At 52.6% G+C, this 15,026-nt stretch overlaps 1 protein-coding gene across 8 annotated transcripts in view; it reads left to right on the top strand.

Annotated features, from left to right (window-relative positions):
• The window catches only part of ABCC1 (ATP binding cassette subfamily C member 1), a 160,966-nt gene that overhangs the window by 129,040 nt on the left and 16,900 nt on the right, over positions 1–15,026 (top strand). For 2 of the 8 annotated variants that reach the window (XM_047780429.1, XM_047780427.1), the window contains exons 20-25: positions 239–253; positions 532–561; positions 3,507–3,597; positions 5,896–6,031; positions 11,221–11,428; positions 13,638–13,948. In XM_047780429.1, the coding sequence (XP_047636385.1) occupies positions 239–253; positions 532–561; positions 3,507–3,597; positions 5,896–6,031; positions 11,221–11,428; positions 13,638–13,948 (791 nt within the window). The remainder of the gene's footprint in view (positions 1–238; positions 254–531; positions 562–3,506; positions 3,598–5,895; positions 6,032–11,220; positions 11,429–13,637; positions 13,949–15,026) is intronic. The other 6 variants (XM_047780431.1, XM_047780428.1, XM_047780430.1 and 3 more) reach the window with 6 other exon arrangements.

Below are 15,026 nucleotides of genomic sequence, written 5' to 3'. Positions count from 1 at the left end.
AAGGGGTCCCCAGCCTAGCTTGGAGGGGTCCAAAGTGATATTTGAGCCAAATCTCCTCCTCTTTCCCTTCTCTGGGCTCTGTGGGGAGCCAGCTCAAGAGCAAGGTGCCCGTGTCCTTGAAAACCCAAAAGCTACGGGCTGCCAGGGACCTGTGCCACCTCCCAGCTGGCACGCCTGCGTGGCGTGCTGTAACACACTCTCTCTCTCTCTCTCTCTCCCTCTGCTGCTGGGAAAACAGGCGTGAAGATGGAAGGTCAGTCCGCATTTTTCCAGCTCTCTTTATGTTTGAACATGCCCAGCTTTTAAAGAAAGGGGCCAGCCCCACGTAGGGTGCTTGTTGGGGATGCACCCAGAACACGTAGGATGGGGAAACCGAGGTACAAATGCAGCAGGTCCCTCAGCCTTCCTCGGCCCTCACCCTTAAGGGAAGACCCTCGTCCATGCCCTCTAGGCATTTAAATGGGGGGGTGGGGGGCAAGAGGGAGTTTTGCCTTGGTTCTTAACGCTTTCTTGGGTCTTGTGAATTCCCAGGCGTCCGCATGGCGGAGGAGGAGGAAGGAGGTCAGTGACCGCTGGGCCTGAATTGGCTGTGCCTGCAGATCGAGGCTGCACATGGACTTGTCCTGTTGCCGCATGCCTGGGAAGGGGCCCTTGCGTGTCTGCGTGTGCCCCCCTGCCCCCACCTTCTATTGTTCATTCAGCATTTATTGCATGCCCTACTCTGTGCCAGGCTTTGTGGTTGGCACTTGGGGATACAGTTCGAATCTCCAGATCTCTCACCAATTACCTGAGTGACCTTGGCTGGGCTTTACCGTCTCAAAGGTCAAATGAAGGAGAGCCTGATTGCCAAAAGCCTGGCGCACAGCAGGTGGACCATGAATGATCTTGGTTTGATGCCTACCTCCTGGGCGCCATCAGGACATAGGCGGGCCAGGGCAGCTCAGGGGTGACGAGCACCTAATGGAGCCACAGCAGGTGACCAGTGGCGGCGGCAGAAGAGGGTGTCTTTCTAGCAGGATTTCAGCAGGGAAGGCCGCCCTGTCTCCCTCTGATGACAGAAATGCATGAAGTGGCCACTAGAGTAGAGGCTTCCTCCTGCCTCCCACATCCAGCAGAGGCCCCTTTCAGGAGCCGTGGAAGCCTGAAACAGCAAAGGTGTTTACCGGAAGGGTACTGGGTAGCTCAGAAATCAGAGGCAAAACTGGGCAAGCAGGACTCAGGTGATAGGAACTCTGGGCATGAGACCCTTTTAGGACAAGAGCAGCTGGGAAGATCCTTGGTCCTTGTGGGGCCACCAGTGGTTCAAAGTCCTGGGGGCCAGGGTTCTCATGGGCTGACCTTGGGTAGGTTCCCCTTGGCTGGGGGGCCTAGGAGGCCACGGGGGAGGGGGACAGGATGGTGCACCCCCCGTGTTCATGTCCCTCTCCTGGGACTCTCGGTTCCTCCCTGGCAGATGAGAATTTTCCAGCTGCCCCAGTTGGTGTATCATGGCTAATTGGGTTGAGAGGGAGAGGCAGCCATGGAGGCCACTGTGGGGGCCTGCACTGTGTGAGAAGCAGAAGCCGGGCAGGATGGGGTCGGGGAGCGCTGAGGCTTCAGAGGGTGCCTGGGCGGCCACAGAGGACAGAGGGCTCTGAAGCACCCGCCACAGGACAGGTGTCTCTGGGAGTGTTTTAAAGCATTGTCAGCCCCGTGCAGAGGAAGATGGTCACTGTCAGGCTTGAGCCCCCGTCCTGTGCATGTCTATGGGTACTGTCTGCATGCGGCTGCATGGGAAGTCCTGCCTGTTATCACTCTTGTTTTTTTTTAATTAAAAAAAAATGCTGACATGAAAGGAAACACTAAAAGCAGTGATTCGCAATCCTGGCTGTGCTCCGGGATTATCCGTGGGAGACATTTCAAATGCAGATAACAGGGAGTTCCCATTGTGGCTCAGTGGTAATGAACCCGACTAGCATCCATGGGGGCGCAGGTTTGATCCCTGGCCTCGCTCAGTGGGTTAAGGATCCAGCGTTGCTGTGAGCTGTGGTGTAGATCACAGACGTGGCTCGGATCTGGCATTGCTATGGCTGTGGTGTAATCTGGCAGCTGCAACTCCAGTCCGACCTCTAGCCTAGGAACCTCCATATGCCTCGGATGCAGCCCTAAAAACAAACAAACCACCACCAACAACAAAAAAGCAGGTAATGGTAAGCACCACCACAGTGTCTTAAATTCACCGAGCACCACCTCACTTTATCATCCTCCTAACGAGGGCAGGTGCAGCTGTCACTCCCCTCTTGCAGATGTGGAAGTTGAGGCTCAGAGAAGCCCATCACCTCCCAAAACTAGGAAGTGAGGGAACGGTTTTCATCCGTCCCGGGGACCTGACCGTGCTCTCAGCCTGGGCCCAGCTCCCTAGCAGAGCCAGTGCAGGACCTCGCAGCCCGGGGCTTGCCTGGGTGACTCATGCACAGCCAAGATTGAGAGCCACTAGCTCAGAGCTTGTCCCATCAACCCAGCCGTGATTCCCCAGCCTCAACGGTTCTTCCTGTAGCTGTGGCCCAAGAGAGCCTGCCTTTGTGGATTCTGCTTTAATTCACGTCGCATCAGCATGTTCCCGGGGTTGCTGCTGGCTGCGTATTTATCCCCTGTTGTTAACTTCTGTCATGTGTCCCCTCCTCTTCCTGGAGTCAGCCCTTTGGAGCCCCTCTGTGCGTCTCTCTCATGCTCACTCTCTCCTGGCACCAAAGCGCGAGGGAATCAGTGCAGAGGCGTAATAAACGTATCACCCAACTGGTGGATAATAAAGGAGATAATATGTTTCACCACAGCATAGCGGCCACCACTTTGTAAATGTTAGCCACCGTGGTCAAGGTCACAGCAATTTGCACTGACGCTTGCTGGGTACTTCCCGGGATGGGGGCAGATGGCTGCTGGTGCTGTTTCGGTTGTTGCAGGGTTGAAATGGTTCTTTATTGCTGGGGAAACCGTCCACCCCCCTCCCCCCCCCCCGGCGGTCCCAGGTCCTTCAGGACTTCCCTGTGGTCCAGCAACCAAAGGGTTAACTACTGGCCCTGCTTTTGCAGGGAGAGGGCTCTGGGACTCCAGTGTCCATATGCCCTTGTCAAAACAGGTTGTTATTTATTTTGAGCTTCAGCCCCTCTTGGGGTGCTCGGCGACCAGAGGACTGTGCCCTTTGCGGGGTTCACTGTGTCCTGGCCCCATTAGCCAAGCTTCACAGAGCAGAGGTCCTGTTAGCGGAACAGGGCTGTACCGGTCGCTGCTGGCACAGGGCACTTGCTTGGGCCCAGAGCCCTCAAGATGGTCGCAAAGCACCATCCCAGGCCCAAGGGACCCTGGCTCCAGCAGCTCCTGCACCCCTGCCCAGGAGCCTCTCTGTGGTCTCAGCAAAACAGGTCTTGCTTTCTGAGCTTCCTGGTGGCCGTGTCATTAGCGGCTGTTCCCCCCCCCCCAGGGTGACAGGTTTTGGTGTCACGATTCCCCCCTTTTCTCTCTTCTGCCAGGCTTAGGGGGCATCAGCAGTCCAGGGAAGGAGGTGAAGCAGATGGAGAACGGCGTGCTGGTGACGGAGGCGGCGGGGAAGCACCTGCAGAGGTGAGGAGGCGGGGAGACCGTTCCGTGGATTCCCCAGCACCGTGTTCCTGCCCCCACCTGGGGGGAGAGAGGAGGAGGGTCGGGGTGCCCGTGGCGGGCTCCACCTTCCAAAAAAGGCCTCCAGCGTCTGCCTCCCCTCCCGAATCCTTGAGGGGGACCTCATTTCCCAAGGACCAGAGGCCCGAAGGGGAGGCCTAGCCCTGTTTATGCCGGGGGCACGGCGCACACAGGCCTCATGATTTAACCATCCATCCGCACTCTGACACTTAGGCTCCCTGCCTGGTGTGGCTCTTCACTCAAGTCACCCAGAGGGGCTGGAACGTTCAGGCTTTAAGAACCAGCAGTTGAGGGAGTTCCCCTTGTGGCTCAGTGGGTTACAAACCCGACGGGTATCCATGAGGATGCGGGTTCAATCCCTGGCCTTGCTCAGTGGGTTAAGCATCCTGCATTGCCATCAGCTGTGGTGTAGGTTGCAGATGTGGCTCAGGACTGTGGTGTGGCTGTGGCATAGACTGGCGGCTACAGCTCTGGTTCAACCCCTAGCCTGGGAACTTCCATATATTGTGGATGTGGCCCTAAAAAGCAAAAAACAAGAACAAAACCAAAAAAAAAAAAAAAACAACTGCTGTTGACTCAAAATAGTCACAGTAATCATGACGGCTTCGTAAGCCCTGCAGTCCGTGAACTCCGAGGTAGTTACTGTCATCCTCCCCTTTTACAGGTGAGCAAACTGCTCGCCTCAGGCCCTGCGGCTAGAGAGAAGCTGAGCTTGGATTTGAACCTGAGTTTGGGCTCTGAGCCAGTGCTCCCAGGTTCTCCGCCTTGATGCTTTAGAGGAGGTGGCTTTGAGTTAGCTCATTGGGTATTTGGAGGAGCGACATCCCACGGACTTTGTGGCTTAACCCCTCTGTGCCTCAGTGTCCTCAGCTGTCAGATAGGGTCCTTGCCATGTAGGGTTGTAGGAGAGCTTATGTGATTGGCTGCCTGTGGCGCACTCAGGACAGTGTCTTGTGCCATCGGCACTCAGTACCATTCAGTTATGGTCTGGGTGAGCTAGGGCAGCCACTTCCTTCTCTGCTGGTGCACCTGTCAAGGTGGTGAGCTTGGCGTGTGTTTGTGTGTGTGTGTGTGTGTGTGTGAAGCACATAAACGGTGCTTTGCCCAGATGATGGGCGGCCAGCATCATCCGTCAGAATTAGCTGAGATGAGGCAGGTTCCTGTGGGTGGTCCTGGGGCACAGGGGGAGGTGATCTTGACACACTTGCAGGACAGTGCCACGGGTATTTGTTTTCTATTGCTACACAACGAATTACCACGAGCTTAGCGGTTTGTCATCTCAGTTGCTGTGAGTCGGGGAGTCCAGGCACAGCTTATCTGGCTCCTCGGTGCAGGGTCTCTCACAGGCTGTAGCCGAGGCATCAACCAGGCTGGGGTCTCAGCCAATGGCTCAGCTGGGGAAGGATGTGCTTCCCAACTCACTTGACTATTGGCAGAACTCAGTTTCTTTCTTTTTCCTTTTCTTTTAGGGCCACACCCATGGCATATGGAGGTTTCCCGGCTAGGGGTTGAATCAGAACTGCAGCTGCCGGCCTACACCACAGCCACAGCCACGAGGGGTCTGAGCTGCGTCTGTGACCAACACCACAGCTCAGGGCAATGCTGGATCCTTAACTCACGGAGCAAGGCCAGGGATCGAACCCACATCCTCATGGATCCTAGTCAGCATCCTTACCGCTGAGCCACAATGGGAACTTCCAGGACTCAGTTTCTGAGTGGCCACATCCTGGAGGACCCCTCAGCCCCCAGCTCCCTGGGCCTCTCCAGCCTCCATGGCCACTTCATCAAGCAGGCAAACCAGGACGGCAGTGGAGGGTCGACAGCCAAGGGGGAACGTGTAGCCTGTCCCCTCGCTTATGGGGCTTGAGTTGGGTGGCGTGGGGGGGGGGGGTTGTTCCTGTGTGCTGACGCACATACATGGGTGTGTGGGCATGCACACACACACGCACACACGCGCGCATCCGTGTGTGCCATGCCTTTCCCCAGTCATATACCTCCCCAAGGAAAGAGCTCTGATGATCCATGTAAAACTGACGAGCATGAGTGGCAAGAAATGCTTTTTGAATAAAGTCTGCATGAAGGAGCAGTTTTTCAGGGGACCCCCCCCCCCCCCGAGGCAAGACCCTCCCCTCTCTGGGTGGCCCCTGTCTTCTCAGAAAGGCACACTTGTTTGGGTCTGGGGGCCACTGACCCTGCCCAGGGCTGCCAGCCGCTTGACTGCTGTGCGCCTTGCTTCCCCAGACAGTTCAGCAGCTCCTCCTCCTACAGCAGGGACGTCGGCCGGCACCACACCAGCACCGCCGAGCTGCAGAAGCCCGGGGCCCAGGCAGAGGACACCTGGAAGCTGATGGAGGCGGACAAGGCTCAAACAGGGCAGGTGAGGGCCATGGCTGGCGTCACTGTGCACCCCTGTGCCTTATTCTTAACTCACATCTTCCTTGAAAGGTACTGTTTCAGGAGCTGGAAACCAGGGCCTGAGGGATCTGCCTGAGGTCGCAGCTGGTGAGCAGCAGAGCTGGGATTTGAACGTGGCCGTCTGACTCTGGGGTTGGCACCTATAGTTTCTGCTGTCCTGAGCGCTGCCTCCTTTGAGCAGCTGGGGCTCTTGTTGGCCATTGGTGACGCAGACACTTTAAATCAGAGCTTCCCATCTCGGGGTTCAGTTGTATGGGAGACGGGTTCAGGTCATCATAGATTCAGCCCCAAAGACCATCAATTACGTAGTCAGAAAAAAAAAATGTTTTGTTTTGTTTTGTTTTTTACTTTTTAGGGCTGCACCCACGGCACATGGAAGTTCCCAGGCTAGGGGTCGAATAGGAGCTGCAGGTGCCAGCTTACGCCTCAGCCATAGCAACGCCGGATCCTTAACCCGCTGAGTAAAGCCAGGGATCAAACCCGAATCCTCATGGATCCTAGTTGGGTTCGTTAACCACTGAGCCACTAAAGGAACTCCAGCAAAAGTTGTTTTTCACTTATTTTTATTTCTATTATTATTTTTTTCTTTTTGTGGCCACACTTGTGGCATTTGGAAGTTTCTGGGCTAAAGGTCGAATCAGAGCCACAGCTGAGGCCTATGCCAGATCCTTGACCCACCAAGTGAGGCCAGAGATTGAACACTCCTACTCACAGACACTGTGTCAGGTTCTTAACCTCAATAGGAACTCCTTCACTTCTTTGCTTTTTTTTTTTTTTTTTTTTTTTTTAGTCTTTTGTTTTTCGAGGACCACACCTGCGGCATATGGAGGTTCTCAGGCTGGGGACCTGTAGCTGCTGGCCTACACCACAACCACAGCAACACGGGATCTGAGCCACGTCTGCACCTTACACCATGGCTCACAGCAACACCAGATCCTTAACCCACCGGGCGAGGCCAGGGATGGAACCTGCATCCTCATGGATACTAGTCAGGTTTGTTAACCACTGAGCCACGACGGGAACTGCCTTTCTCTTCTTTTTTAATTTCTATTTTTGCACATAGGATTACGGGCAGAGCTCATTTTATTATACAGGGCTGAATTGCACTTTGCACGGGCCTTTTTACAAGTTGAAGATTTGTGGCAGTCCTGCATTGAATGTTGGTGCCCAACAGCATTTGCTCCCTTTGTGTCTCTGTTTCACAATTTGGTTGTTCCTGCAATACTTCAAACTTTTTCATTATTATATTTGTGACTTGTGGTCTTCGATGTCACCACTACAAATCCCTGAAAGTTCAAATGACGGTCAGCAGTTTTTAGCAGCCAAGTGTTTTTTGCTGTTTTGGGGTTTTTTGGTTTTGTTTTGTTTTGGCTGTGTCTGTGGCTTGCAGAAATTCCTGGGCCAGGGATCGAACCCAAAACACAGCAGTAACCAGGCTATGGCAGTGACAATGTGAGATCCTTAACCTGCTGAGCCACTAGGGAACTCTAGACATTTTTTTAGTAATGCTACTGCACACTAAGTAGGCTACGGAATATCATAGACATAACTTTTATCTGCACTGGGAAACCAGAGAATTTGTGCAACTTGTAGTTTTTGTTTTTTGGTTTTTGTTTTTTTTTTTTTTTTTTTTTTTGCAGTATTTGCTTTATTGCAGTGGCCTGGAACCAAACCCATAGCATCTCTGAGGTCTGCCTGTGTATCAGCCAGAGTCTTAGTAGGGGCTAGCTTGTCTTAGTACCTAAGTGTTTTAGTCCCTTTGGGCTGCAACAGAAGACCATGGACTAAGTGGCTTAGAAATAACATGATTATTGCTCATGATTCTGGATGCTGACAAGTCTAAGTTCAAGGTTCCAACAGATTCACTGTCTGCTAAGAGCTTCCTGGTTTATGAACAGCCACCTTCTCGCTGTGTCCTCACATGACAGAGGGTGAGGGAGCTCTCAGAGGTCCCTTTTATAAGGGCACGAATCCCATTTATGAGGTTTCTACCCGCATGATCTCATCATCTCCCCAAGGCCTCACCTTCTGACACTTGTCACATTGGCAGGGGGATGTTAGGATTTCAACTTACAAATTTGGGAAGGGACGCAAATGTTCAGCCTGTAAGCACTAATAATCACTAACTTCTCTTTGTAACAAAGAGAGCAAGTTTCAAGCTCTTGTTTTATTATTTATTTCCTTAATGTATCTATTGTCTTTTTAGGGCTGCACCTGTGGCATATGGAGGCTCCCAGGTTAGGGTTGAATTGGAGCTATATCCGCCAGCCCACACCACAGTCACAGCAACACCAGATCCGAACCTCGTCTGTGACCTACACCACAACCCACGGCAACGCCGGATCCTTAACCCCCTGAGCCAGGCCAGGGATCAAACCTTCATCCTCATGGATGCTAGTCGGGTTTGTTACCTCTGAGCCATGATGGGAACTCCTCAAGCTCTTGTTTTACTGTGTTTTTTTTTTTTTTTGCCATCATCTCTTTTGGGCAAGTGTCAGTAATTTTCCATTTGCAGTAGTGATCTAGAGTTTTAAAAGTAAAATGGTATTTTTTTTTTAAATAGAGACTGGAGTTTTTAAATAAGTGGAAAATAAGTACACATATAAAGAAAAACAACAACAACAAAAATCCCATTAAAGGCTCTATGGGAATGAGCATGCTCGGGGCACTGTTCTCTCAGACTCACCTGGATGCAGCCAGATTTTCCCAGGGCCTCTGTTTCCAGCCCCTTCCTTCATCTTGGTCACAGCTGTGGCGGGGGCAGAGGTGGCTCTAGTGTGTCCTCTGTTGCTCTCACTGACCCTCCAGACCCCACGTCAAGGACTTGGGGAGGAAGGGCCAGAGAGGCCAGCTCCATTTAATCTTCATTTAACCTCCACACCACCCAGAGCGGGTGGGACCCTCCCATATCTGCATACAAGGCAGACCAAGACCCGGGGGCTTGTCACTTGCCAAAGTCTGAACAAGGTCAGAGGGGAGCTCAGCCCACCCCAGCCACTGCTGACTCCCGCAGCCACCCGAGGAGGCATCTCCAGTCCTGCAGAGCAGCTCCCAGGGCAGCAGGCATCTTGGCTGCACGAGGGGGCCAGAGGGTGACTAAACACGTTCTTTGCTCTGATAGCCACCCCCTTCCCAGTTTGGAGGAGGGAGACTTGGGAAAGAAACATCAATAGGGGAGTTCCCATTGTGGCGCAGTGGAAACAAATCCGATGAGTATCCGTGAATACGCAGGTTTGATCCCTGGCCTCGCTCAGTGGGTTAAGGGTCCAGTGTTGCTGTGGTGGAGGTTGCAGATGCGGCTCGGATCCTGCATTGCTGTGACTGTGGTGTAGGCCAGCAGTTATAGCTCAGACTCGACCCCTAGCCTGGAAACTTCCATATGCTGTGGGTGTGGCCCTAAAAAGACAAAAAAAAAAAAAAAAAAAAAAGAGAGAAATCAACAGGAAGCACTCAGTTACATGTCCGACCTCTGGTCTCGGACCTGCTTCCTTTCAGCCAGATTGCAAGTCAGACAGATGGTGTTTATGAGCCAGAATTCAGCGTGAAAGGCCTGGCACGCCCTGAGCGCACACGCGGGGAGAGACCCCTGGAGCTTGTGGAAACCACACCAGGCGGGTAGGGCATGGGCCAGGCCCAGAGCGCATTGTCCCCGTCTCTGGAGTGCGGCCACCTTTGAGCGGCCGCATGTCATTATGTAGCCCCCATGCTGGGCTCCATGGGGGCACAGGGCTGAAAGAAGCCCCCGATTATCCCCTCGTGGAGCAACAGGCTGAGCAGCCACCAAGCAAGGGGACGCCTGTTGATGGGGAGGAAATGGTGTTCAGAGGATGCGGAGTGCACGTGACACGTGGTCTCGGTTGCTCGGTAACATCCCAGCTTCCCATCTTCTTCCTACTCTTCGATGGCTTCCCGACGGTCCTGAAGTCAACGTCGGAATCCTGCAGGGTCGCCCAGGCCCTGTGTCGTCCGGCCTCTACATGTTCTCCAGCATCATCTTGCTCCAGCCACCTTCGCCTCCTCTCAGGTTCCCTCCCACCTCAGGGCCTTTGCACATGCCTCTGCCTGGAGGGCCTTTCCCCTGTTTTCACTGGGTTAATTCTTGGCTGTCCCTTCCCTGGGGAAGCCCTCCTCTGATCCGTCCCACCCAGCGTTAGCTCAGGATGCCCCGTTTCATACGCTCATGGAGTCAGGCACTCTTCCCGCCCGTCTCTGGGATCATGTATTTATCTGGGCGATGATTTCATGAAAGTCTGTCTTGCTGCTCTACTGGAAGCTCCACAAGGGCAGAAACGTTGGCTTTACTGCGGACTTCTTTGGTCTTTGCCGAGTAAATGGGAGGAGGACGTAGGTCTGGGCACAGGTCAGGGGCTGGATCGCACAGGGGCTGTTGAGTTCCTGACCTCAGGTGGACATGGCTGGCGGCCGCATTCTTTTTTTTTTTTTTAAGGACAGAGAGGATTTATTACAAAAAGATAATTTTATAAGTGGCATGCATGGCCATTTTAGTTATCTTTTCTCAGGCATACAATGTAGTCTTTTTTGGTTTGCCAAAACTCTTTTTTAATAAAAAGTTTTAAACATGCACAAAAGTAGAGAGAATAACATAATAAACACCACTTATTCCCTCCATCTGGATTTAATAGTTGTTTATTTTTTCTATTTATGGCCACACCTGCGGCATATGGAAGTTCCCAAGCTAGGGGTCAAATTGGAGCTGCAGCTGCCGGCCTACACCACAGCCACAGCAACGCCAGACCCAAGCCATATCTGCAGCCTACACCACAGCTCACGGCAACGCTGGATCCTTAACCCATTGAGTGAGGCCAGGGATCAAACCTGCATCCTCATGGATACTAGTCAGATTCGTTTCTGCTGTGCCACGATGGGAACGCCCGTCCATATGTTTTTCCTTTCAGGTTTTTAAAAGTCTTATTGAAATGTATTTGATTTATAGATTTGTGATAATTTCTGCTGTACAACAAAGTGATTCAGTTCTCTGTACGCACATGCAGTCTTTTTCAGATTCTTTTCCCATAAAGATTGTCACAGCGCACTGGGTGGAGTTCCCTGGGCTCTACAGCAGGTCCTTGTGGCCAGTCAGTCCATATACCCCAGCGTGCATGTGCCAGTCCCTTCTCTCCCTGGTCTCAGGTCAAGCTCTCTGTGTACTGGGACTACATGAAGGCGATCGGGCTGTTCATCTCCTTCCTGAGCATCTTCCTTTTCCTGTGTAACCATGTTGCCGCCCTGGTCTCTAACTATTGGCTCAGTCTGTGGACGGACGACCCCATCGTCAATGGGACCCAAGAGCACACGAAAGTCCGACTGAGCGTCTACGGAGCCCTGGGCATCTCACAAGGTGGGCCTCCCTCGCCCCCACACCTGAGGCTGACGCTCTGCGTCGCCTCCATGTCTTGTTACAGAATCAGGTTCCCCCCACTTGTCAGGGTCTTGTCAATCCGCAAACCATGTCCCACACACATGATTAGTAACTTGCACACAATAGACACTCAGGTATTTGTAGAATGAGTGTTTCACGACTTTAGGAGACAGGAGAGGGGAGCTCCAGTGTGCCCATTTTACAGATGAGAAAAGTTGAGAAACACAGGGTGACTAAGGGGCCCTGCCCCTTGTTCTGGCAGGTGATGGAGTTTCTGTAGAGTCTCGTGTATGGACTTTCACCTGCTGTCTGAAGGTGGGGATTCGTTTATACGAGAGGTTTGTAACACAGGCAGTGTTCGCCCCAGAGGGCATTTAGCTGTGTCAAGAGAGACTTAGCGTTGTCCCAGCTTCAGAGGCGGGTGGATGCTGCTGGCATCGAGAGGCCAGGGATGTGGCTGCGGATCCTGCCGTGCACAGCACAACCTCTACAACATAGGATGGTCCAGGCTCAGATGTTGATCGTGAGGAGGTTGAGAAATCCTGCTTTAACCCTTCCCGTGGTCCCATGAAGGTCCCCACGCACAATAGCATTCCCAGTGATAGTTCATGTTTGCTGACCACTTCCTTGGTGCCTCGTTCTGTTTTAAACACTTGTAGGTGTTTTATTTTCCTTTTGCAGCAATCCCAGGCATTAGGAGCTAAGAGTTTCCCCATTTTAGAGATGCAGACACCGAGGCCCGGAAGAGTGAAGTGAGTTGCCCCAAGTCACACAGCTGCTACATGGAGCAAGGCAGTGTGGCTCAGAGCCCATCCTCTTCACCACCACGCCTCCCGGTGCCTGAGCTGTATGTTTATGTGCTCGTGAAAATGTTTTTCTGATACATACTGACATTTTTGAGCACTTCCTGTGTACCGGGCACTGCCACGGAGGCCCTTTACATGCAGCGGTGCTATGGGGTGAGCATCCTTGCCCCTGTTTTACAGGGGAAGAAGCTGCAGTGCAGGGAGGTTAATGGGCTTTTGGAAGGTCCTGTGGCTGGTGAGTGGCAGAGACAGGATTTGGCTCCAAAGCCCATCAGTGTTGGCTCCAGAGCCCGTCCTTGTAGCCCCTGCTTCTCGGCTTCCATCTTCGATTAAGGAAACCAAGATGGCAGTCCCTCCAGCCCTGTGAAGTCACCTCTCTGAGCTGCTGTGGCATGTTTGGAGGGGCCGTAGATGTCTCATGATCTCCAGGAGATGGCTTTGAAACAAACCAGAAGAGCAGACGTGGAGTTCTTAAATTTCTCAGTCCCCGGGACCCCCTCATAGGGGAAGGGACTGCGGCCTCCAAGTTACACTTGAGAGAAAGTAGAGCACAGAGAGGGTGTGATGTTGATCTGGGCTCACACAGCAGCAGTGGCTAATCTCGAGCCGTGCTGTCCCATGCGCACCAGCCACATAGGGCTCTTTGAGCTTCACTTTGTAAAAATGAAATTATCAGTTCCCGTTGGGGCTCAGCAGGTTAAGAACTGACATGGTTTCTTTGAGGATGCAGGTTCAATCCCTGGCTTCATTCAGTGGGTTAAGGATCCCGTGTTGCCACAAGCAGGTGCAGCTTGGTTCCACTGTCTCTGTGGCTGTGGTGTAGGCTGGCAGCTGCAGCTTTGATTCGATCCCAGGCCTGGGAATGTCCCTGTGCCGTGGGCGAGGCCCTAAAGAGAAAAAAATATATATCAGTTCTTCAGTTATACTAGTCATGTGACAAGTGCTCACCAGCCATGTCTCTCGTGGCTGCCACCTTGGACGGCACAGATAATAGACCATTTTCATCATCACAGAACAGCAGCAGTTCTGTTGTTTGGCGCTGGTCTAGAGAAGCAAGGCCTGAAGATTAAAAATGTGACCCAGGAGCAGGGTCCTGACATTGAAACCCCAGCTCTGCTCTGGCTGAGTCTGTCGAGGGCAAAGGAGTTCAGCTGAGCTCGTTTCTTCATCAACCACTTGGCTACAAATAGAATGCAGGGTCCTCCCGAGCATTAGATGCGTGGAGAGCTTGCATTTTGCACCCGGTGTAAGTACTTGATTAGACACACACCCCGGTATTATTTATAAGCGGGGTGTCCAGGCCGCTTTGTCCCCGTGGGGGTCACCTGGCCCCCAGCTCGGCCCCTCTCCCGTCTCGGGGTTTAACACGAGGCTGTCTCTAGGGGTCACGGTGTTCGCCTACTCCATGGCCGTGTCCATCGGGGGCATCTTCGCCTCCCGCCGCCTGCACCTGGACCTGCTGCATAACGTCCTCCGGTCGCCCATGAGCTTCTTCGAGCGAACGCCCAGTGGGAACCTGGTGAACCGCTTCTCCAAGGAGCTGGACACGGTGGACTCGATGATCCCGCAGGTCATCAAGATGTTCATGGGCTCCCTGTTCAACGTGGTGGGCGCCTGCATCATCATCCTGCTGGCCACCCCCGTGGCGGCCGTCATCATCCCCCCTCTGGGCCTCATCTACTTCTTTGTCCAGGTGAGCGCTGGGGTCTTGGGGGCCGGGGTGAGCCCCACAGGGTATGACTCTCCCATGTGAGGCCAGGGCTTTCTTCGTTTTATGCGTCCCCACGTGGGGCTGTTGAGGATGTGCTGGAGCAGGGTTAGATTTGCTTTTGTCCATTTCAAATACCTACGTTAATTGTTCTTAACTTGCAATAATTAAATGTCCTTTGTCCCTAATAATAAGGGTGGAGTTTTGGGGTTTTTTTAGCCATAAGTTAGAAAAGAAAAGAAGCTATAGCCATAAAGACATCTTTATTATTAAAATTTCTTTAAGTGTGAAATTTGTTTTAGGTCCTAAGCCCATTGCACATAATGGAGGCATGAATATTAGCAACTTAAATAAGATAGACATTTATTTTTCTCTCTTGTCACAGGAATCTAGAGGTAGGCTATTCAGGGCAGGTGTGGCAGCTCCAGGAGTTTGTTAACATCCCAGACTCCTTCAGCATTTTTTGTTGTTGTTCTATCATTTTTGCCTTCCATTCTTTTTTTTTTTTTTTTTGTCTTTTGTCTTTTTTATCTTTATAGGGCCATACCCACAGTGTATGGAGGTTCCCAGGCTAGGGGTCTCATCAGAGCTACAGCTGCCGGCCAATGCCAAAGCCACAACAACACCAGATCCGAGCCGAGTCTGTGACCTACACCACAGCTCATGGCAATGCTAGATCCTTAACCCACTGAACAAGGCCAGGGATCGAACCCGCAACCTCATGGTTCCTAGTCGGATTCGTTTCTGCTGTGCCACGACAGGAACTCCTGCCTTCCATGCTTAAGTTGGTTTCATGGTCCAAGGTGGCTGCTGGAGTTCCAGCCATCACATCTCTTTTTCAGGAAATAAGCTTGAGGAAGGTGAATAGGGCAAGGGAGCATATGATAGCTGGTTCAGCATCACCTGTGCTGCTTCTGGTTGAGAGACGAGCATGCTGAGGCCCAGGTGGCAAACTTGGGAACGTGAGCTAGTATGAACAGATACTGACTCACAGACTTTGAAAACCTTATGGTTTCCAAAGGAGACAGTTCGGGCGGGTGGGGCGATGCGCTGGGGTTGTGGG

This window comes from Phacochoerus africanus, chromosome 5 (genome assembly GCF_016906955.1).
Source record: "Phacochoerus africanus isolate WHEZ1 chromosome 5, ROS_Pafr_v1, whole genome shotgun sequence".
Lineage (NCBI taxonomy): Eukaryota > Metazoa > Chordata > Mammalia > Artiodactyla > Suidae > Phacochoerus > Phacochoerus africanus.
This window is presented reverse-complemented; position numbering and strand designations above follow the sequence as displayed.